Source organism: Anabrus simplex, chromosome 1, assembly GCF_040414725.1.
Source record: "Anabrus simplex isolate iqAnaSimp1 chromosome 1, ASM4041472v1, whole genome shotgun sequence".
Lineage (NCBI taxonomy): Eukaryota > Metazoa > Arthropoda > Insecta > Orthoptera > Tettigoniidae > Anabrus > Anabrus simplex.
In genome coordinates, this window is record NC_090265.1 from 525,311,980 (window position 1) to 525,337,620 (window position 25,641).

Consider the following 25,641-nt stretch of genomic DNA (forward strand, 5'->3'; position numbering starts at 1 on the left):
GTTAGAGGTAGCGGATATCGACAGTTCTCTTTTATACCTGTTAGGTATGTTTTAGTTCTGATGGAAATATCTCATTCACAACAGACAGAAAATTAATCGATGACCATCAACAAGTGCCAGGAATTCGCACATGGCACCATAAAATAAGATTATGACACTGATCTTCCATCAATACCAAACTTTCCTCATTGCCATACACCAGTGCCAAGCGGGTCACAGCGAGCTGCCCCACATATCTTAAGTTTGGTGTTTCTAATTGGCCTATAGATCATTACATTCCGTGCAACGTAACTCAATTCCAAGGTGGGGTTTTCAATGACTGAGAGGTATCGTATACTCTTCTCGCGATGCATGCTACTCTCTCTTCCTATACTGGTCTATAACACTCCTATCAATAATTCTGATGTTGATGGTACAAATATCACACTTCCACACTGTATTTTTTTACAACGCTATATATTTATCATACAGAGCTGTTGGAAACTTTGAGTCAGGGCTGCGTCAACAACTCAGCCAGAAGGATGACGTCAGTATGGCAGCCATGGAGCCCAAAATTATATTTCAAGGTGTGGCTTTGCGGGACAGCTACGCTGGAGATTAAGCGCGGTAAATCCCTTTTTCTCCGGATTGGACAGCCACCAGTGGCGTATGCTGGGATCAAGACGTGGGCTACCAATAGACTTACGTAGTTACCCTTTTTCGACAGTCGGTTTTGTGAATAGTTCTAAGCTGCTGGCAATAGCCAACATAGTAGCCTACTGTATTGTCAGTGCTGTTTTACAAGCTACTGACCTGGCCTCTGATGCTGTCAATAATCAACACCTGACGAGTGGAGATAGCAACCTAAGGTTTAGAAAATTAATTTCCGGCTTTGTGGGGGAAATAGAATGGTTACCTTTGGTCCGATGGACCCGGTTCAATTCTTAGAATCAATCCCCTCGTACTTTTAATTTCCCTGGCTTGAGAACTCGGTGTTCATCACGTCTTCCCCATTCATTTTATCCTCATTAGATCACCACCAAGCCTATACAGATGCCATGCACTATTATTATTATTATTATTATTATTAAATTAAAATGTTGAATTTTACAGCATTACCAACAGTCGTACCCATCGTTCGCTGGTTTTATTCTCGGCAGATCAGTGGTGGTGTCCGACCCATGATCACAGGTTCGATTCCAACCAACCAACCAACCAACCAACCAACCAACCAACCAACCAACCAACCAACCAACCAACCAACCAACCAACCAACCAACCAACCAACCAACCAACCAACCAACCAACCAACCAACCAACCAACCAACCAACCAACCAACCAACCAACCAACCAACCAACCAACCAACCAACCAACCAACCAACCAACCAACCAACCAACCAACCAACCAACCAACCAACCAACCAACCAACCAACCAACCAACCAACCAACCAACCAACCAACCAACCAACCAACCAACCAACCAACCAACCAACCAACCAACCAACCAACCAACCAACCAACCAACCAACCAACCAACCAACCAACCAACCAACCAACCAACCAACCAACCAACCAACCAACCAACCAACCAACCAACCAACCAACCAACCAACCAACCAACCAACCAACCAACCAACCAACCAACCAACCAACCAACCAACCAACCAACCAACCAACCAACCAACCAACCAACCAACCAACCAACCAACCAACCAACCAACCAACCAACCAACCAACCAACCAACCAACCAACCAACCAACCAACCAACCAACCAACCAACCAACCAACCAACCAACCAACCAACCAACCAACCAACCAACCAACCAACCAACCAACCAACCAACCAACCAACCAACCAACCAACCAACCAACCAACCAACCAACCAACCAACCAACCAACCAACCAACCAACCAACCAACCAACCAACCAACCAACCAACCAACCAACCAACCAACCAACCAACCAACCAACCAACCAACCAACCAACCAACCAACCAACCAACCAACCAACCAACCAACCAACCAACCAACCAACCAACCAACCAACCAACCAACCAACCAACCAACCAACCAACCAACCAACCAACCAACCAACCAACCAACCAACCAACCAACCAACCAACCAACCAACCAACCAACCAACCAACCAACCAACCAACCAACCAACCAACCAACCAACCAACCAACCAACCAACCAACCAACCAACCAACCAACCAACCAACCAACCAACCAACCAACCAACCAACCAACCAACCAACCAACCAACCAACCAACCAACCAACCAACCAACCAACCAACCAACCAACCAACCAACCAACCAACCAACCAACCAACCAACCAACCAACCAACCAACCAACCAACCAACCAACCAACCAACCAACCAACCAACCAACCAACCAACCAACCAACCAACCAACCAACCAACCAACCAACCAACCAACCAACCAACCAACCAACCAACCAACCAACCAACCAACCAACCAACCAACCAACCAACCAACCAACCAACCAACCAACCAACCAACCAACCAACCAACCAACCAACCAACCAACCAACCAACCAACCAACCAACCAACCAACCAACCAACCAACCAACCAACCAACCAACCAACCAACCAACCAACCAACCAACCAACCAACCAACCAACCAACCAACCAACCAACCAACCAACCAACCAACCAACCAACCAACCAACCAACCAACCAACCAACCAACCAACCAACCAACCAACCAACCAACCAACCAACCAACCAACCAACCAACCAACCAACCAACCAACCAACCAACCAACCAACCAACCAACCAACCAACCAACCAACCAACCAACCAACCAACCAACCAACCAACCAACCAACCAACCAACCAACCAACCAACCAACCAACCAACCAACCAACCAACCAACCAACCAACCAACCAACCAACCAACCAACCAACCAACCAACCAACCAACCAACCAACCAACCAACCAACCAACCAACCAACCAACCAACCAACCAACCAACCAACCAACCAACCAACCAACCAACCAACCAACCAACCAACCAACCAACCAACCAACCAACCAACCAACCAACCAACCAACCAACCAACCAACCAACCAACCAACCAACCAACCAACCAACCAACCAACCAACCAACCAACCAACCAACCAACCAACCAACCAACCAACCAACCAACCAACCAACCAACCAACCAACCAACCAACCAACCAACCAACCAACCAACCAACCAACCAACCAACCAACCAACCAACCAACCAACCAACCAACCAACCAACCAACCAACCAACCAACCAACCAACCAACCAACCAACCAACCAACCAACCAACCAACCAACCAACCAACCAACCAACCAACCAACCAACCAACCAACCAACCAACCAACCAACCAACCAACCAACCAACCAACCAACCAACCAACCAACCAACCAACCAACCAACCAACCAACCAACCAACCAACCAACCAACCAACCAACCAACCAACCAACCAACCAACCAACCAACCAACCAACCAACCAACCAACCAACCAACCAACCAACCAACCAACCAACCAACCAACCAACCAACCAACCAACCAACCAACCAACCAACCAACCAACCAACCAACCAACCAACCAACCAACCAACCAACCAACCAACCAACCAACCAACCAACCAACCAACCAACCAACCAACCAACCAACCAACCAACCAACCAACCAACCAACCAACCAACCAACCAACCAACCAACCAACCAACCAACCAACCAACCAACCAACCAACCAACCAACCAACCAACCAACCAACCAACCAACCAACCAACCAACCAACCAACCAACCAACCAACCAACCAACCAACCAACCAACCAACCAACCAACCAACCAACCAACCAACCAACCAACCAACCAACCAACCAACCAACCAACCAACCAACCAACCAACCAACCAACCAACCAACCAACCAACCAACCAACCAACCAACCAACCAACCAACCAACCAACCAACCAACCAACCAACCAACCAACCAACCAACCAACCAACCAACCAACCAACCAACCAACCAACCAACCAACCAACCAACCAACCAACCAACCAACCAACCAACCAACCAACCAACCAACCAACCAACCAACCAACCAACCAACCAACCAACCAACCAACCAACCAACCAACCAACCAACCAACCAACCAACCAACCAACCAACCAACCAACCAACCAACCAACCAACCAACCAACCAACCAACCAACCAACCAACCAACCAACCAACCAACCAACCAACCAACCAACCAACCAACCAACCAACCAACCAACCAACCAACCAACCAACCAACCAACCAACCAACCAACCAACCAACCAACCAACCAACCAACCAACCAACCAACCAACCAACCAACCAACCAACCAACCAACCAACCAACCAACCAACCAACCAACCAACCAACCAACCAACCAACCAACCAACCAACCAACCAACCAACCAACCAACCAACCAACCAACCAACCAACCAACCAACCAACCAACCAACCAACCAACCAACCAACCAACCAACCAACCAACCAACCAACCAACCAACCAACCAACCAACCAACCAACCAACCAACCAACCAACCAACCAACCAACCAACCAACCAACCAACCAACCAACCAACCAACCAACCAACCAACCAACCAACCAACCAACCAACCAACCAACCAACCAACCAACCAACCAACCAACCAACCAACCAACCAACCAACCAACCAACCAACCAACCAACCAACCAACCAACCAACCAACCAACCAACCAACCAACCAACCAACCAACCAACCAACCAACCAACCAACCAACCAACCAACCAACCAACCAACCAACCAACCAACCAACCAACCAACCAACCAACCAACCAACCAACCAACCAACCAACCAACCAACCAACCAACCAACCAACCAACCAACCAACCAACCAACCAACCAACCAACCAACCAACCAACCAAAGAGAACACTAAACGTGAAAGATTGCATTTCATGTTAGCAGATCTACCTATAAAAAGAAAACCGTATTACTCCTATAACAGTACCCCTGCAGTGTCTTTCTACAAGGATGTAGGAGCAAAAGGGAGTGAATACCAGCATTTTGTTACCTGTGTATGAGGTGAGAAAGTATATACGATGAGGAACGCATGTGTCAATTCGGAAACTTCCGGAGAACTTCGAGTCTTTGACCTAACTCTCCTTCGTTAACAGAGGCGATCAGACCGACCGAAGCCTAGCATACCTATTCCCCCCCCCCCCCCCCCCCCCCCCCCCCGCCCCGGTCACCGCTCCTATCGGAAGTGCCTGGGTTGCATTATCTTTCTCCGATGCCTTGCACTCAGAAATCTGTGGCTTGGTTCTAAAAGGGCCAATGTCATTTTTTATCGAAATCGAGATATTAACAGATAAAAATGCATTTTATCCTGGTCTACAATATATTAAAACTACCAATGTCTCTGATAAATATTCAACTAACAGTTAACGTTTAATTAAATAAGCCCTTGCCAATAATGTTAGATTACCGATACAGATTAGAGACCTGGAATTTTTAGAGAATACGATAGAAAAACGCTGTTTATTCAGGTGATTTCCACAAAGAGTGTAAAGTTATTTAAAGTTAGTTTTTGAAAAAAAAAATACTTAGAAAACTATAAGCAAAACTTCAAATGTTCATAGCTCGGAAACAGGTTTCTCGACATTGGTCCTTTTAGAACCAAGCCACTGAAATACGAGCGACTTTTTACCACATTGCGTTCAAGATTTGTAAATGGAACAGTGTGTTAGATGCTTACATTATAATGTGCTATAGATTTACATCGTTCTCATTCGAGGTTAGGGCTTTCCCGATAGCCTTGGTAGCCCTCAGTATACGCCACTGACAGCCACAGTTCAAGCGGCGATGTCATGACGAGGTGAAAGAATGTGTGGATTGAACGCGGCCTAGTGTACCATTTCCATTACTGATGGTAGCCTCGTGCTGTATTTCGTCGCACCAATTGTTATAGGTCATGTGCATTCTTTCGGAACTTTCTACAGCAGGCTTACATTGGTAGACAATCTGTTACCTATGGATAGCAATAACTACGTGCAAAGTGGCCGCCTCTGTAGAGTAACGATTAGCACTTCCTCGGAGGACCGGGGTCGATTCCCGATACTGCCAGAAGTTTTAAGAATGGCAGGGGGGCTGGTATGGAGTAAAAATGGTACATGCAGCTCACCTCCTGAAAAGAGCTGCATTTCCTCAGGATGAGGACACGAGTTAAAGGGTAAATGTGCTCGATAATGTAAGGCATAGATAAGCAGCGTGTGTTTGCACAAGTCAAAGTATAATTAAGCCTAACAATAATAATAAGTGAATAAAAAAGGTACCTACAGTATTACGCACACGAATTCAACTCAGGGCCAATATGTCGATGGTGAAATTCTGAAATTTTTGTTTATACACAAAACCAACATATATATAGGTACCGTAACTTGTCGTCGGTAATCACCACCAGCACCACCATCACCACCACTCTCACTACAAATGACAGTTCATTTCTTGGTATATTTCCCAAATACTTTTGTTACAGGATCATTTTGTTGATTATAAGGATCTTCCAGTATTTGTTAATATTTATTGAGTGCGTTTCTATTTGCGGCCACGTAGCTGTGATCTTGCATTCGGGAGATGGTGAGTTCGAACGCCACTGTCGGCAGCCCTGAAGATGGTTTTCCGTGGTTTCCCATTTTCACACCAGGCAAATGCTGGGGCTGTACCTTACTGAAGGCCACGGCCGCTTCCTTCCCATTCCTAGACCTTTCCTATCCCATCGTCGCCATAAGACCTATCTGTGTCGGTGCGACGTAAAGAAAAAAAGCCTACTTTAAAACTCTATTTTAGCTTATTCGTCTACTAAATATCATAACATGCCATCTTCTCACTGACAACTCGGAACATACCGCTTAGTTGACTAGTATGTCTCCTTACTACCAGATCTTCCCAGCCTAAAGTTTGCAAAATTTTCGCAACAATGCTCTTTCGTCGGAAATCGCCCAGAACAAATCGTGCGGCTTTCCTTTGGATCTTTTCCAGTTCTGGAATGAAGTAATCTAGGGGAAGGTCCCGTGACTGGAATCACACTCTGGGGTTTTACCAGTGATGTATACACCCTCTTGTTTACATCCTTACTACAACCTCTTTTATTTACAATCTCGTCAATATGATTACCCCAATAGGGATTTTACTTTATACCAAGCGAGTGGCTGTGCGGTTTGGGTCACGCAGCTTTGAGCTTGCAATTCGAACCCCACTGTCGGAAGCCCTGAAATGGTTTAGACCTATCAGTGTCGGTGCGACGTAAAGTAAATAGTAAAACAAGTAAAATATAAAATCCCTTTATTAACACTATGAAGACATGAAAGGTCTCAGTTATCATGTAGGAAAGATGGGAATAATGTACTAGGGGCAGGATGGACTGGAGAATACAGTCGAAGATATCGTCAGAATAATAAGAAGAAGAATACTGTACTGAATATGAGGTGTAAGTACGACACTAGATTGCGTGTCAAAAGTCTGGATTAAATTCCAAACCTCCCCGGAGTGTTCATAGGGGGCATATGACGCTGTTGGTGGTGATTTGTTCTTCGAAGATGTGAAATTTTGAGCAGACCCTTTGGGTGTTACTCGACAGGAGTAGGCTACGTACCAACACCGGGTTTCACCCTCTCCCTACTTCACTATTATTATTATTATTATTATTATTATTATTATTATTATTATTATTATTATTATTATTATTATTATTATTATTATCCTTCCCCATCCTGACGTGCAGGTCGCCCATTGGTGTCAAAAAGAAAGACCTGCACTAGGCGAGCCGAACACTCCAGACACTGAAACTATTCGATAAATAAATAATCCACACAGTTTCTACATATACAAGTTAGTGGGACATACGTCTTACTGGGGCTGAAGAAGAATTCACAACAATCATAATGATATATCTAAGCCGAGATTGTCTGTCTGTCTGTCTGTCTGTCTGTCTGTCTGTCTGTCTGTCTGTCTGTCTGTCTGTCTGTCTTTTAGGTCATCAGCCCAGAGGCTAGTTGGATCTTCAAATAGCACTCCCAGAGATTATGTGGTTATGGGAAACAGTAAAAGCCGATAGCGGTGCCAAAAACAGCCGTACTAGGCAATATGGGGAGTGAGATAGATTGCCTTTGCTTGCCTTTCCAGGCTCAGACTAACTAATCGTTTTCAACACCACCCAGACCTCAATAGTTGTCTGACTCGTTGGCTGAATGGTCAGCCCCAGCATTTGCCTGGTGTGAAGGTCTCGGTTCGATTCTTGGCCGGGTCGGAGATTTTAACCTTCATTGGTTAATTCCAATGGCTCGGGGGCTGGGTGTTTGTGCTGTCCCCAACATCCCTGTAACTCACACACCACACATAACACTATCCTCCACCACAATAACACACAGTTACCTACACATGGCAGATGGCGCCCACCCTCATCGGAGGGTCTGCCTTACACGGGCTGCACTCGGCTAGAAATAGCCACACCGAGCTCGATAGGTGCAGTCGCTTAAGTGTGGCCAGTATCCAGTAATCGGGAGATAGTGGGTTCGAGCCCCACTGTCGGTAGCCCTGAAGATGGTTTTCCGTGGTTTCCCATTTTCACACCAGGCAAATGCCGGGGCTGTGCCTTAATTAAGGCCACGGCCGCTTCCTTCCCATTCCTAGGCCTTTCCTATCCCATCGTCGCCGTAAGACATATGTGTCGGTGCGACGTAAAGCAAATAGCCAAAAAAAAAAAAAAAAAAAAAAATAGCCACACGAAATTATTATACCTCAATAGTTTTAATACTGTCAAAGCCATGAATGTGGCTGGGACTTCGGTGGAAGTAAGACTGGCTGTATTGCGAAATTAATTCGGTGCTAATAACGGCGTCTGGTCTTGGGAAAGGTCTGGCGCAAGTCTTTCGAGTTGACGCCCTATAGGCGAGCTACGCGTTTGTGAAGGATGAGATCCTACTTAAGATGAATTCTAATGATGAAGGCGACACAAGCTCCCAGCCCCCGACCGAGAGGAAGTTAAAATCCCCGATCCGGCCGGGAATCAAACTGGAGACCCTTTGCCCCGATGGTCAGCATGCTAACCATTTAGCCATGGATCCGGACGATTAGGTGATACTCCGCTATGATGAAGGCCACAGAATCGAATTCCAGAGCACTCTGTTGGCATTTAAGAGCGTCTTACTGTGCGAGACGCCCACCGGTATATTTACTGCAATGGTATAGAACACATTTTCAGAGCAAAATTCCCGCATTGTGGTACGTATCTCTTAAGAGCATTATTATTATTATACATACATACATACATACATTATACATTATCATTATAGACTGTTATGCCTTTCAGCGTTCAGTCTGCAAGCCTCTGAGAATTTACTAAACGTCGCCACAATCCTCGATTTGCAACTAGTGTTGTGGCCCCATTTAGTTCTATACCTCTTATCTTTAAATCGTTAGAAACAGAGTCTAACCATCGTCGTCTTGGTCTCCCTCTACTTCTCTTACCCTCCATAACAGAGTCCATTATTCTCCTAGGTAACCTATCCTCCTCCATTCGCCTCACATGACCCCACCACCGAAGCCGGTTTATGCGTACAGCTTCATCCATCGAGTTCATTCCTAAATTAGCCTTTATCTCCTCATTCCGAGTTCCCTCCTGCCATTGTTCCCACCTGTTTGTACCAGCAATCATTCTTGCTACTTTCATGTCTGTTACTTCTAACTTATGAATAAGATATCCTGAGTCCACCCAGCTTTCGCTCCCATAAAGCAAAGTTGGTCTGAAAACAGACCGATGTAAAGATAGTTTCGTCTGGGAACTGACTTCCTTCTTACAGAATACTGCTGATCGCAACTGCGAGCTCACTGCATTAGCTTTACTACACCTTGATTCAATCTCACTTACTATATTACCATCCTGGGAAAACACACAACCTAAATACTTGAAATTATCGACCTGTTCTAGCTTTGTATCACCAATCTCACATTCAATTCTATTGGATTTCTTACCTAATGACATCAATTTAGTCTTCGAGAGGCTAATTTTCATACCATACTCATTGCACCTATTTTCAAGTTCCAAGACGTTAGACTGCAGGCTTTCGGCACAGTCTGCCATTAAGACCAAGTCGTCAGCATAGGCCAGGCTGCTTACTACATTTCCACCTAACTGAATCCCTCCCTGCCATTTTATACCTTTCAGCATATGATCCATGTAAACTACAAACAGCAAAGGTGAAAGATTACAGCCTTGTCTAACTCCTGTAAGTACCCTGAACCAAGAACTCATTCTACCATCAATTCTCACTGAAGCCCAATTGTCAACATAAATGCCTTTGATTGATTTTAATAATCTACCTTTAATTCCATAGTCCCCCAGTATAGCGAACATCTTTTCCCTCGGTACCTGTCATATGCTTTCTCTAGATCTACGAAACATAAACACAACTGCCTATTCCTCTCGTAGCATTTTTCAATTACCTGGCGCATACTGAAAATATGATCCTGACAGCCTCTCTGTGGTCTGAAACCACACTGGTATTCATCCAACTTCCTCGCAACGACTGAACGCACCCTCCCTTCCAAGATGCCTGTGAATACTTTGCCTGGTATACTAATCAATGAGATACCTCGATAGCTGTTGCAATCCTTCCTGTTCCCTTGCTTATAGATAGGTGCAATTACTGCTTTTGTCCAATCTGAAGGTACCTTACCAACACTCCACGCTAATTTGACTAGTCTATGAAGCCATTTCATCCCTGCCTTCCCACTATACTTCACCATTTCAGGTCTAATTTCATCTATTCCTGCTGCCTTATGACAATGGAATTTATTTACTATCCTTTCCACTTCCTCAAGCATAATTTCACCAACATCATTTTCCTCCTCCCCATGAGCTTGACTGTTTGCAACACCACCATGATGATTCCCTTTTACATTGAGAAGATGTTCAAAATATTCCCTCCACCTCTCCAGTGATTCCCTGGGATCTGTTATGAGTTCACCTGAATTACTCAAAACACTGTTCATTTCCTTTTTCGCTCCCTTCCTAAGATTCTTTATTACTGTCCAGAAAGGTTTCCCTGCTGCTTGACCTAGCCTTTCCAGGTTATTACCAAAATCTTCCCATGACTTCTTTTTGGATTCAACAACTATTTGTTTCGCTCTGTTTCTTTCATCCACGTACAAATCCCTGTCTGCCTCGGCCCTTGTTTGGAGCCATTTCTGATAAGCCTTCTTTTTACGTTTACAGGCTGCTCTCACTTCATCATTCCACTAAGATGTTCGCCTTTTCCCATCTTTACACACAGTTGTTCCTAGGCATTCCCTTGCTGTTTCTACTACAGCATCCCTGTATGCCACCCATTCACTTTCTATATCCTGAACCTGCTTACCGTCTACTGTTCGAAACTTCTCACTAATCATATCCATGTACTTCTGTCTAATTTCCTCGTCCTGGAGATTTTCTACCCTTATTCGTTTGCAGACAGATTTCACTTTCTCTACCCTAGGCCTAGAGATACTTAGTTCACTACAGATCAGATAATGGTCTGTATCATCGAAAAATCCCCGAAAAACTCGTACATTCCTAAAAGATTTCCTGAATTCAAAGTCTGTTAAGATATAGTCTATTATGGATCTCGTACCCCTAGCCTCCCGTGTGAAGCGGTGAATAGCCTTATGCTTGAAGAATGTGTTCGTAACAGCTAAACCCATACTAGCACAGAAGTCCAGCAAACGCTTCCCATTCCCATTAGCTTCCATATCTTCCCCACATTTACCAATCACCCTTTCGTATCCTTCAGTTCTATTCCCAACTCTCGCATTGAAATCGCCCATTAGCACTATTCTATCCTTGCTGTTGACCCTGACCACGATGTCACTCAATGCTTCATAAAACTTGTCAACTTCATCCTCATCTGCACCCTCACATGGTGAATACACGGACACAATTCTTGTCGTAATTCCTCCCACTGACAAATCTACCCACATCATTCGCTCACTTACGTGCCTAACAGAAACTATGTTGCGTGCAATGGTATTCCTGATAAAGAGCCCTACCCCAGACTCTGCCCTTCCCTTTCTAACACCCGTCAAGTACACTTTATAATCTCCTATCTCTTCCTCCTTATCTCCCCTTACCCGAATATCACTTACTCCTAACACATCCAGATGCATCCTCTTTGCTGACTCAGCAAGTTCTACCTTCTTTCTTCCATAAGCCCCATTAATATTGATAGCTCCCCATCGAATTCCATTTCGTTCGCCAAGTTGTTTCCAAGGAGTCCCTCGCCTGTCAAATGGGAGTGGGACTCCATTACTCCCATAGGTCCGAGGCTTGCTTAAAGTGTTCTGAGCTCGGTAAATTCATGAAGCAGGATGCTGCCCTACTTGCACATAGTCCAAGTGAGGATCTATCCTCTAACGGGTTATGGACCACCGGTGAATTGTGTAGTCCTAGCCGCCTGAGCACAAGGAGGGCCACGACTCAGAATATGTCCGAGATGCCCACTCCCATTCCATAGCAACTGGTATCCCGACTCTCAGGACCACTTACTAGGCCACTCAGCCGTTGCCCATGGTTCACGAACTAGGACGTGACTACAGTAACCCACAAACATGAACCATTATTATTATTATTATTATTATTATTATTATTATTATTATTATTATTATTATTATTATTATTATTATTATTATTAAACAAAACCAGTGTGGTACAAAATTATCACAACCTCACACAAACTGAGTTTATATCAAAGTTCAAATTGTTGACCCTTTCTAATTGTATCCCTATATATTTTTTAGGTTTTTGTTTTATTTACCTTTCCACTCTTGTGCTCCGTGTCCTTTCCTCCTCACTGTCAACCTCCTGGAATACAGCAGAGTACCGTGGAACACCACCAGTAGCTTCCTCGTAGCTCGGCGGCTGGTCTCCGGTTAGGTCTCCAACAGGCTCATCCATCTGGAGCTGTAACAAGCATAGTAGTTACAAGTGATCGCTATTCATGGCGGAGATAGACGTTTCCGCATTAGTACAAGGTAAAAAAATAGAGAGGGCAAATATACTGGCTAATAAAAGGGAGAGAGGAGAACATGAAAGAATCCATAGTCCTCACATTAATATTTGACCAAAGGAAGGATGACACTAGGAATTCTAAGCAGTGCCAGACTCAGCTAGGAACTCGTTGCCACTGTGAACGTGTCACAATTTGTGAAGGGTGACAAATTCAACATGCTTGTTGTCATAGTGGAATAATTTTCAAACGATAAGTGGTTTAGGTAACAAAATGTAAGTTATTTTGTGATAAACAAATTCGCGTTCGACAGTTAATTACCATACGTTATTTTTTGAACAATTTCATGATACTAGAAGCAAAAATGTTCAGTTTTATCTTGAGGCTCTGCACTGATTTTTCTGTACGGTAGCGTGATTGCTTGTCATCGAACTGCCAGCCGTGTGCCAGTAGTTTTCTCAAAGTCTCATCTCTTCTTTCTTTATGTTTAACGTTTATTAACACTGACAGGTTTTCGGTGGAAGATATAGGGCTGGGAAAATAGCGGCCGTTGCCTAAATAAGGTACAGCTCTGAAATTTGTCTGGTGTGAAAATGGGAATACCACGGATAACCATATTGAGGACTGTCGACGACGCTCACAGTTACGGCGCATGTCGCGTAGTCAACTCGGTCCTGTTCCTGTCAAGCGAGGGACTGACCTTTATGTTAAACTGAGGAAAATAATACAAAGTGATTTAATATTCACCGAGGTTCATTTTTAACACTGCGTAACACTGTTGACAAAATTTGTTTCTACCTGTTTAACGTTGCATCGCCATATAAAAGATTTTCGGCGGTAATTGCTTGATGTGAAAGTGGGGTTGCTGACGGTAGGAATCGGGCCCACTAACTCCCGAATGCAAGCTCAGAGATAGCCACTTCTCACGCACTACGCAGCCAAGTCGCTCGGTGCTACACAATGTTAGTCCCGGTATATACACATCGTCGCTGCGCCAACGAAAATCACAATGTGGAAATATTTCGTCTTAGAACTTTGGCCGATAAGGTTCCGTCATCTAAGGTTCGTCTGCCTCCGTTAGCGTAACCTTTAGCACTATAATCTGCTGTCCTCGGGGATTCGGATTCGATTCCAGATACTACCAGACTTTTTTTAATTTTTTTTTTTTTTTTGCTATTTGCTTTACGTCGCACCGACACAGATAGGTCTTACGGCGACGATGGGATAGGAAAGGCCTAGGAATGGGAAGGAAGCGGCCGTGGCCTTAAGGTACAGCTCCAGCATTTGCTTGGTGTGAAAATGGGAAACCACGGAAAACCATCTTCAGGGCAGCCGGCAGTGGGATTCGAACCCACTATCTCCCGATTACTGGATACTGGCCGCAGTTAAGCGACTACAGCTATCGAACTCGGTTACCAGAAATTTAAGAATTGCACAAGGGCTGGTAAGAGCCTCCGTGGCTCAGGTGGCAGTGCACCGGCCACTCACAGCTGGGTTCCGTGGTTCAAATCCCGGTCACTTCGTGTGAGATTTATGCTGGACAAAGCGGAGGCGGGACAGGTTTTTCTCTGGGTACTCCGGTTTTTCCTGTCATATTTAATTCCAGCAACACTCTCCACTATCATTTCATTTCATCTGTCATTCATTAATCATTGCCCCAGAGGAGTGCGACAGGCTTCGGCAGCCGGCACAATTCCCGTCCTGGCCGCTAGATGGGGCTTCATTCATTCCATTCCTGACCCGGTCGCATGACTGGAAACAGGCTGTGGATTTTCATTTTTCATTTTCAGAAGGGCTGGTATTTGGTTAAAATGGTACGTGCAATATCACGCCTGTTGGGGGCGTGCGTGAAAAGAGCTGCACTATCTGAGGACATGGACATGAATTTTGTCCGGCTCCAAGCTTAAATGGTTAGCATGCTTGCCTTTGGTTCAACACCCCTGTGGGTGGGGCTGTGGAATAACTCTCACGGTATCCCCTGCCTGTCCTCACTTTCATCTATCAAATCCTCCGTTGGTCAATTCTTGTTCTTTTCCGACCCCGACGGTATTACGTATGGAGTAGGGTGGGCCGAAAAAACTCGAATTCTTATTTCCAAGTCGTAATACCGCGGAAAAGTTGCGAATAGGGAAGAATAAAACGGGGTAAAAATAAAAGAAACGAGATAGGTCCATTTCTTCCGGTCACGCACGTACTCTAAATTTGCCGAAATTCGGAAAAATGTATATTTTTACGATAATTTTCTAACTTGCTTAACTTGTCAATATTTAAATGTAATAGCTTTAGTCGACTCTTACTCGAACCGATAATGATTTAGAAAAAAGAATGGTTCAAATCGGTTAAGGTCTTCCGCTCGCGCAACAGCCGTAAAAAATCTAACAAATTCTCGCGCTCGTCGTAACTCGCTCGGGTAAAAGACTCCGACGCTCTGCCCACCTACCACTTTCGCCACCACGCCATGCCATTGTTTTGTCAGTCTGCACTTATCCCTCGTGTTTGATGTGTGTTTCATTCGCTCTGCCAGTTACTATTGTGGCTTTTGCATCTACTGTATTTCGATGTTTGTTTTGTGTTCTGACATTTTTGTGTAACTTCGTGACTTAACGGTGGTATATTATGGCTGTACCTCAGAAACTCATCACAAGACAGGTATTTGATTGCCCTATACTTGCTGCACCTAAAGACTTTTCATCAAACAAGCTAAAGTTGTTATCCTTCTGGTAAAGGTAGTGATAGCGACCAAGATATTGGTCTTCATCATCAGTTTCAACAATATTTACATTTGAATACGAGCACGAGGGTTCCAGATGAGATTTAGATTCATCATCCAGAGTTAAATGGCTGTCACGCGATCTCCTTTCCAATGATTTTATACGTTGCTTTGTTTCAGACATGTCCAACCCTCCAATTTTTCCTATTCCGTGTGTTCGTAATAAGTAAACAAATATTAGCTCAATAGCAGGTATTTTGTTTGATTTTGCACACAGTTGATAGTTATATCGCATGTACATAAATCAGGGGTTCATCGAGCTCGATAGCTGCAGTCGCTTAAGCGCGGCCAGTATCCAGTAATCGGGAGATAGTGGGTTCGAGCCCCACTGTCGGCAGCCCTGACGATGGTTTTCCGTGGTTTCCCATTTTCATACCAGGCAAATGCCGGGGCTGTACCTTAATTAAGGCCACGGCCACTTCCTTCCAATTCCTAGGCCTTTTCTATCCCATCGTCGCCATAAAACATATCTGTGTCGGTGCGACGTAAAGCAAATAGCAATAAATAAATAAATAAATAAATAAAAATCACGGGTTCTGTTACAAATGCAATTAATAACAGTGGGGCATTTGCAAGCCACTACGTCAAAAATCAATGAGCATTTTTGCTTAAACTCGACGATTTTCTACTTAAACGAATCTTTATTCTTATCCCGAGTATATGATTTTCGAATGCTGTAATATTTATCATGCAACGCTTTTATAAGTTGCACAATTATCTTATCTGTAACCGTTGGGATGGATGCTTTCTGATACAAACCACTTATTTTGTTAGCTACTGTACTGGCAACGTGTGAAAAACTGACGCTCTTATTATTAACTTTAAACGGCAAGTGGTATCTCTCCTGTGAACAACACCGAAACACGTCCTCGCCAGTAGGATGCTTGTTTGATGAATAGTCTTTAGGTGCAGCAAGTATAGGGCAATCAAATACCTGTCCTGTTTCTGAGGTACAGCCATAATATACCACCGTCAAGTCACGAAGTTACACAAAAATGTCAGAACACAAAACAAACATCGAAATACAGTAGATGCAAAAGCCACAATAGTAACTGGCAGAGCGAATGAAACACACATCAAACACGAGGGATAAGTGCAGACTGACAAAACAATGGCATGGCGTGGTGGCGAAAGTGGTAGGTGGGTAGAGCGTCAGAGTCCTTGACCCGAGCGAGTTACGACGAGCGCGAGAATTTGTTAGATTTTTTACGGCTGTTGCGCGAGCGGAAGACCTTAACCGATTTGAACCATTCTTTTTTCTAAATCATTATTGGTTCGAGCAAGAGTCGACTAGAGCTATTACATTTAAATATTGACAAGTTAAGCAAGTTAGAAAATTATCGTAAAAATATACATTTTTCCGAATTTCGGCAAACTTTAGAGCACGTGCGCGACCGGAAGAAATGAACCTATTTTGTTTCTTTTTTTGCCCCGTTTTATTCTCCCCAATTCGCAACTTTTCCGCGGTATTACGACTTGGAAAATAGAATTCGAGTTTTTTCGGCCTACCCTAGTATGGAGGCCTAGAGAGTAGCATTTTCACGCTCTTCGTGGCCCTTGTCTTCCTTTGGCCGATACCTTCATTTTTCGAAGTGTCGGATACGTTTCTTTTTTCTCTCTGATGAGTGTTATATAGAGGGTGGTTGCCTAGTTGTACTTCCTCCTTAAACAATAATCACCACCACCACTACCACCACCACCACCATATCCCTGCCTGTCTTAAGAGGCGACTAAAAGGAGCCCCAGGGGCTTTGAACTTTGGAGCGTGGGTTGGCGACCACGGGGCCCTTAGCTGAGTTATGGAATTGCTTCCAATTACTTGTACCAGGCTCCTCACTTTCACCTCTATCCTATCCGACCTCCCTTGATCAACTCTTGTTCTTTTCCGATCCCGACTGTATTAGGTTTTCGAATTCTAGGGATTCTTTCATTTTCATGCCCTTCATGGCCCTTGTCTTTCTTTGGCTGATAGCTTCATTTTTCGAAGTGTCGGATCCCTTCCATTTTTTCTCTCTGATTAGTGTTATTTAAAGGATGATTGCCTACTTATACTTCCTCTTAAAACAATTATCACCACCACCACCTTTTGTTCAAGGTTTATCGGGTTCGATTCCCAGCGGGATCGGGGATCTTAACTTCCATTAGTTAAGTCCTCTGGCTCAGGGGATGGGTGTTTGTGTGCCGTCTTCACAATTATAATTAATCTCAGGTAGGCCCCCATACTCACACAGGCGCAGGTCGCCTATAAGGCGTCAACTCGAAATACCTGCACCCGGCCTCTCCGGAGTTCACACGCCATTATTTTTTTAAATGTAACGTCCAATATTGTGCATTTCAAAGAATTGTGCTGCGGGACAGTATTTCTCCCAAACATTATCACATACATCGCGAATTTCGCAGGCCTAAGGACGTTATCAGACATTCCATGTGAAGTCTGACAGAAAAGAAACTCCACAATACCAGCTCCCTTTCTTCAATAGTCTTCATTATAATTACGTTTTGAATAGCCTATAGTATATTATATTTCTCCGACAGTCATCTTTTTGCAGAAATATTATGAAAAATCTATTAATGGTACGACCTTAATTTCTTACAGTTGTGCCGTGCTGAGTGGCGCAGACGGTTTTGACCCCAACTTGGCAGGTTCGATCCTAGCTAGCTCGGGACGGTAGATTTACTGGCACGTAAACGAATTCCTGCGGGACTACATTCCGGCACCTCGGCGTCTCCGAAAACTGTAAAAGTAGTTAGTGGGATGTAAAAACAAATAACATTATTATTATCTTATAGTTGTGAAGAGAATACAAGGTAGAATACAATAATAACTGTCTTAATAATTTCGTTATTTATTAACATATTCTGAAAAAATATTTTTTGGACCGAATTCCTCACATTAAGGAATACCGTATCTTGAAAGTTTCCTCTTCAGAGCAAGAGAGCGACCACATTTACAAAACTTTGGGGGTCCTTGGAACCGCGTTTGCTGCTAGAACCAGGATCCTTAAATCGGTTGCTACTTTCGAACCTGTGAGTGGCAGATTGTCTATACTAACAATTAAATGCGCGAACAAAACCTACGCCCTAGTTAACGCACATGCTCCTGCAAACGATAAGAACAAGTCTGATCCAGACGAATTTGATAATTTCTGGGACCTACTGGACAAAATTAAACAAAATTCCCAAACACCATGTCAAGCTTCTTTTGGGTGACTTCAGTGCCCAACTAGGTCGTTAACAGAAGTACAAGAAAGTTATCGGAAATTACCCTGCTCACAAAAGAACCAATCCCAACGGCAAAAGACTGGTGTCCATTTGCAAAAATCACAACCTGCAGGTCATGTCGACCCAATTTCGCCATCTACCCAGAAAGCAGATGAATTAGCGATCTCCCGTCCAAACTCTTGGCCTCAGATCACTATATGTCTCTGATCAAATTCAAACCAATTCCTGCAAACACAAGGAAGAAAACCAAACAGATCACACGCTTCTACAACGATACACTTCGGCATAGGGTCGAGGAGTTCCAGGAGAGGGCTAGACCAAATGGCTGTGACTTTAACAACACCAAAAGTCTCCTTGTTGAGGCTGCCTTTGACGTTGCAGAAATCAAGAGAAGCAAAACGGCATGCCTAGTGGAATGATACCTGCGAATCAGTACCCAAAGAAAGACTCAATGTGTGGAAACAGTACTACTCTACAAAATCAGAAACTGATTGGGAAACCTACAAAACCCAACGTGCCCAAGCAGCCAGGGTGTTCAGAACTGAGAAACGTAAATACGAAAAATCTCTCATTTAAAAGATAGACCAACACTTTAGGAAGAATGAAAGCAGAGAGTACTACATAGGCTTCAAACACAAATTCACTGGCTATAAACCACAATCTCTATGCTTTGAGCGAAAGGAAGGCACACTGGCGACGTCAAATGAAAAAAAAAATGTAGCATTCTGGCAGACTACTTCAAGAATTTACTTAATTGCTCTAAACCGCAAAGCCCCATTGAGACCAAGGAACCCTTACTCAGGTATCCAGATTCCAGACCACCCGACAGAGATGAAATCAAGCGCTACATTGCCCGTCTCAAAAACAACAAAGCGCCGGAGGAAGACTCACTGGTAGTAGAACTACGGAAATATGTCCCAGAGGAATCGCTTGATATCTTGCAAAAGCAAATAGAAGAAATTTGGAGCAAGAAGACCCTACCCGAAGATTGGAAAATAGCTTTGATCCATCCATTACACAAAAAAGAAAGCATGAAGAACATCAACAACTACAGAGGAATATCTTCGCTACCCGTGACTTACAAAATTCTATCACTTGCCATCCTGGAGCGTTTGGAAGCACAAGTCGAACATCAAATAGGTGAATACCAAGGAGGGTTCAGAAAAAGTCGCTCAACAGCCGAACAGTCCAAAATCTGAAAACGATCATCAGATATTGTACACTAAGGTCCAGGCAGTATGTGTCTGTCTTTGTGGACTTCAAGAAAGCGTACGACTCCATTGACAGGGAAGTCCTGCTAAACATCTTAACTGAACTTGGAGTTGATCTGAAACTCATGGCATTAATTAGAGCTACCCTGACCGATACAAAATCCAAGGTGAAGTTCCACGGATGTCTCTCGCATTCCTTTGACATCAAAACAGGAGTCCGACAAGTGATGGGCTATCCCTGATACTCTTCAACTACGTTCTTGAAAAGATCATCAGAACCTGGCGGGTGAGATTACAGGAAACCAACTACAGTCCACTAAGAATAGAAACCACATCCAAGGGGATCACAACAGACTGCTTAGCATTTGCCGATGATATTGCCGTTCTCTCAAATGACGTAGAAACCGCTAGAGCTCAAATTGAAATGTTAAAGGAAATTGCCGAACAAACTGGTCTGCTTGTATTGTTTGACAAAACAGAAGTAATGACTAATATCAAAGAGGCCCCACCAAAACTCCGTACGAAATACGAGGACATCACCCGAGTAGACAAATTCAAATACCTGGGCGAGATCATCATGGAAAATGGTCTGGACAAAGAAGCACTTCAGGAACGAGTACGCAAACTGGAAATAGCCTATCAAACATCCCGCACAATCTACAACAAAAATGCCTTTCCTAAAACACCAAGATGATTCACTATGAAACAGTTCTGAAGCCAGTAGTTTTATATGCAGCCGAAACCCTATCTCTAAATGCCAACAAAGGACTCCTTGAAGAACTAGAGAAAAAAGAGCGCAAAATTGTGAGAGGAATCTCGGGATCAAAGTACAGAAATGGAATCCATCAAAAGAGATCCAACGAGGAAGTCTAGCAAAATAGAGAAAATTACCGACACAATCCAAAAAAGACGGGCAAGATTTTACGGTCATCTGAAAAGAATGGACGGAAGAAAGTTAACTAAAGATATCTTTCTCCTTTTTGATTCAAACCCCAAAACCACAATTCCCTGGTTTATAAATACCAAAGAAGACCTGCAAATGATACACATCTCAGCTGAAGACGCCCTTAACAGAGATCGCTTCCTCAAGAAAACATTGACGAACGGGCTAAACCGAGACGAGCAACCGAAGAGAAGACACGGTGCCCCCTGGACAGAGGAACCTAAGCAGGTCCATTCACAAAGAATGGGGGACATTTGGGCAATAAAGAAGGCCAAGTTCAGTGTCAAATGCAACAAGACTTAACGTGGTCCTTGATGGCCCCAGCGAATTGTATAATAATAATAATAATAATAATAATAATAATAATAATAATAATAATAATAATAATAATAATAATAATAATAGAGCCACCTATGGGGTATGAGTATACAAGCTACCGGCCTTTCCTCGACTTTGGCTTACACCCTTTTCTTTGCGTTTACACAGCTGTAAGCTTGCATCCGGGATATAGTGGGTTCGAACCCCACTGTCGGCAGCGCTGAAGATGGTTTTCCGTGGTTTCCCATTTCAGATCAGGCAAATGCTGGGGCTGTACCTTAATCAAGGCCACGGCCGCTTCCTTCACATTCCTAGACCTTTCTTATCCCATCGTCACCATAAGAGCTATCTGTGTCAGTGTGACGTAAAACAAATTGCAAAAAAAAAAAAAAAAACTTTCTCGTGAGAGGTTTTTCAACTTTTGGCTCGTTCTCTGTTGTTCTTCGGCTGATATGTTCGGTGGTTTAGCAGTCGTTTCAGGACTTTCCTTCTCCGCAACTTTATTTGTACAAAGTGTTCTATCGTGAGTTTCAGCTGGTGTTATGTTTCTTTCTTCCTTCCTGCAGCTCTTTGAGCAATACTCTCTGCCAGCGGGAACGGGTTTTCCATTTTCCCTGAAGCGCAAATATATTATATGCCAGTCTTTCCAGGTTCTTTTTCTTCAAAAGTATCAATTAAAATATTTAAAATGCATAATCGAAATACTTTCAACGTATTTAGTTGCGTTTATTCCATATAACACCTACATATCGAAGAGATGTACAGAACAAAAATGGCCAACTGGACAGCAGTGAGACCCGATCCCGCAACCTTCTTAGTGTACAATGCGGTCGTGAAAATCAAATATCCATTGAAATGGGCCATAACAGGCGACTTGATTGATCTCTACAGTTGTGATGGCAGTAGTACCAGTCCTGTAGCTTAGATCGTTTCCAACTGAACAAACATGATGAAAGCCACCATAGCTCAATGGGATAGAGCATCCGATGCGAAGTCGGAAGTTTGTGGGTTTGGATACTACTGGTGTCCTTTCTGATGGACATTTTCATTCTGTATGTACTTAACATCTTCGGTACGTACTGTACTAAATGTACTGAACACGACTTAATACCTTGACAGATTCTTTCGAGTACAGTGTGGTAGTGAAAATTAAATATTCATAACATGAATATTGTTACATTGGTTTTAAAAAATCAAACGGGGCTGTGTAGGGTCACGACCGCAAGTGATTACCTACCGCATCACAGGTATCGACAAAATAAAATACTTAGTCGGTTTATGTTTGAAATTGTACCTTTGACATTCTGAACAAATTTACATATATACATAACGATGAATTCCAAATCTTTTTTTAACCTCCAGGGCAGTAGATGCTCTCGTTAGGGGCTCTAGCAGCGAGGAACCCTCCTCATAATACTGGGCTGCCTTACCGTTGACACACTTTCCATAAGAATTTTGTAGCTCGACATTGGTGATTTTGACTTTTAGGAGTTCTGACAGGCCGCTCTATTTACTCAAATTTGTTTTCGATAATTTTGAAGCTATTTATTGTCCATATGTCGTAACATTTGGCATGTCCTACGATCAAACAGTGTCCCTGAAGCATATGTCCAGTCGATCCAACGTTTGCTGTATTGTACATTTCCTCCTTTCCCCATCACTGTCTGAGTACATCAAGGATCTGCGCTTTCGCCCTTACTGTTCCTTCTCTGGATGGACACAGTAACATCTGACCAGTCATCTCATCCATGAACGCTCCTCTATGCCGACGACGTCTTCTTGGCAAACGCATAACGCGAGAATGGTCGGCTCAACCAATTCGGACTTCGCCTGAAAAACCAAGAAGACGGAATAAATAGAATGTGGATGCCAAACCGATTGAACTATCAACATTGGTGGAGAAAGTGGAACACTTCAAGTACCTCGGCAGTGACGGCGACAGTGTTCCGGAAGTTCGTGCACCTTTAAACACCACGTGGATGGAGTGGCGCCCTAATGACTGAGGTGTTGTGTGATCAACGGATGCCGTTACGTCTTAAGTCGAAGGTTTACAGAACTCTGGTGTGCCCGGTCACCCTCTATGCATCAGAATGTTGGCCAGCAACAGCAAAGCACGGGCAGATTCTGCACGTGATGGAAATGCGAATGGTCCGGCGGTGTCTTGGACTAACGCGATTTAACCATGCCCTTAACAACGACGAAGGATGGGAGTTGCGCCAATTGGGACGAAACTGCGGTAAACCAGGCTTAGATGGTATGGACACGTGGCACACAGCAAAGACAGCTCGGTGGCAATGGCAGCCATGCGCCTTGACCCTGGCGGACGAAGACCGCGGTGGTAGACCCAACAAGCGGTGGATTGATCGTATCAGGGAGGACATGGAGTATGTGGGAGACACCCTTGAGGATGCCTTGGATCGAGTCAAATGGAGACGGATGTACCAGGAAACAGACTCTGCCACAATGCGGGAAGAATAATAATGTCGTGACATTTTACGACAGAAAGACATTTTTTACACTTCTTAGCACCATAATTTTTTGAAATGTTTTTTACATGACTGTTTGCGCTGTATACTGTCATGTTTTTGTAACGCTCACCGGCCCAAGTAGGGTTCGGAAACCATAGTTTTTCCTACGTCTAAAACTAAGTGTAGAGGGAAAATCCACATGGAATAGCTCCCCTAGAACAAGGGGTACCAATGCCATTCACATTTTCGTACAGTAAGCTTATAAGATAAAATCAGCTTACATATTTTTAATTCAGGAATTCCCCCTGTTGTACAGCTATCCACGAGCAGGAATACTTTATTTTTCTTCGTATACAGGGTTATTCATTCACCTAAGATGTTACTCGGAAATAACTTCTAAACCATTAAAGATACCGGCATTCTGTTTTCATATTCGTAAATGGTACCCAGAGTCTTGTAAAAAAATGTGCTACTTATTCTCATGGAGTGATCAATAACCGAGATATTGATACTAACTCCATATTTTTAAATAGAACGGCAGAAATGCATGCAGTTAGCCTGAAAGTTCAACTGCGTACAAGTTCAAATATCTAAGTATTTTCAAAATCGGACAGTTACGTTTTGAGATATCAATAAGAACGCATTTGGGCTTTAGCGTGCCGCATCAGACAGCGTACGGTCGGCCAAGGACGTATTGGCACGCAAGCTGTTTCCTGGCATTGATTCCAGTCACAGAACGGATATCAAGCATGTACTGTTAACTATCGTACACATTATGTGATGTACCGTAACATACCCTGAGTGTGGAACGTTATTGTATGACTGGCGAACACACAACGGGGAAGGGGGATTATTCGGACATTATTTATTTTCTTTTCTAGAAGGAGCTCTTTCGGTATCCTGTGTTATGTTTATTTGTCAATTCAAACAGTAGTATGTACAACTCGAGCCAGTGACAATTATAGCTTTCGTTATGTCTGTTTGAAGTCAAAGTAATTATTTTATTCCTTTTAAAAAATCACACCTCCCTGTCCTGTCAAGAGTTCGCCTGTCATACACACTTCGCAAACCTATCACATGTATGCGACATGCTTACATTCTTGGTATCCATTCTGTGGCTGGAATCACACCCAAGAACCTGCTTGCGCGTCAATATGTCCTTGCCCGACTTCACGCTGTCTGATGCGGCATGCAAAACAGCGCATTCTGTTCTTATTGATATCTCAAAAACTAACTGTCCGATTTTAAAAATACTCACCTATTTAAACTTGTACGCAGTTGAACTTTTAGACCAGCTGTATAAATTTGTGTCTTTCTATTTAAAAATATGGAGTTAGTATCAATATCTCGGTTACTAATCACCCCATGAGAATACGTAGCACATTATTTTACAAGACCCTGGGTATCATTTACGAATATGAAAACAGAATGCCGATATCTTGAATGGTTTAAAAGTTATTTCCGTGTAACATCTTAGGTGAATAACCCCGTATACTGAATGGATGGTGATTTACTGAATTAAGTAAAACATCTGAACAGATATGTGTTGAAAACGAAAAAGAGATGCGAAAACGAAGGAAGAAATGAACTAACATTTCGTGACAGATGCTTCTACATCGCGAAGAGCAGCCCAATTGCCTCC

The 25,641-nt window shown here is 43.6% G+C and overlaps 1 protein-coding gene across 6 annotated transcripts in view; it reads right to left on the reverse strand.

The window, feature by feature from the left end:
* LOC136857082 (uncharacterized) overlaps nucleotides 1-25,641 on the reverse strand; it is a 138,921-nt gene that overhangs the window by 61,348 nt on the left and 51,932 nt on the right. For all 6 annotated transcript variants that reach the window (XR_011017532.1, XR_011017531.1, XR_010858507.2 and 3 more), the window contains exon 2: nucleotides 12,876-13,021. Coding sequence is in view for 1 of the 6 variants with exons in the window: in XM_067135465.2 (XP_066991566.2) it covers nucleotides 12,876-13,021 (146 nt within the window). In the remaining 5 variants the exon portion in view is untranslated. The remainder of the gene's footprint in view (nucleotides 1-12,875; nucleotides 13,022-25,641) is intronic.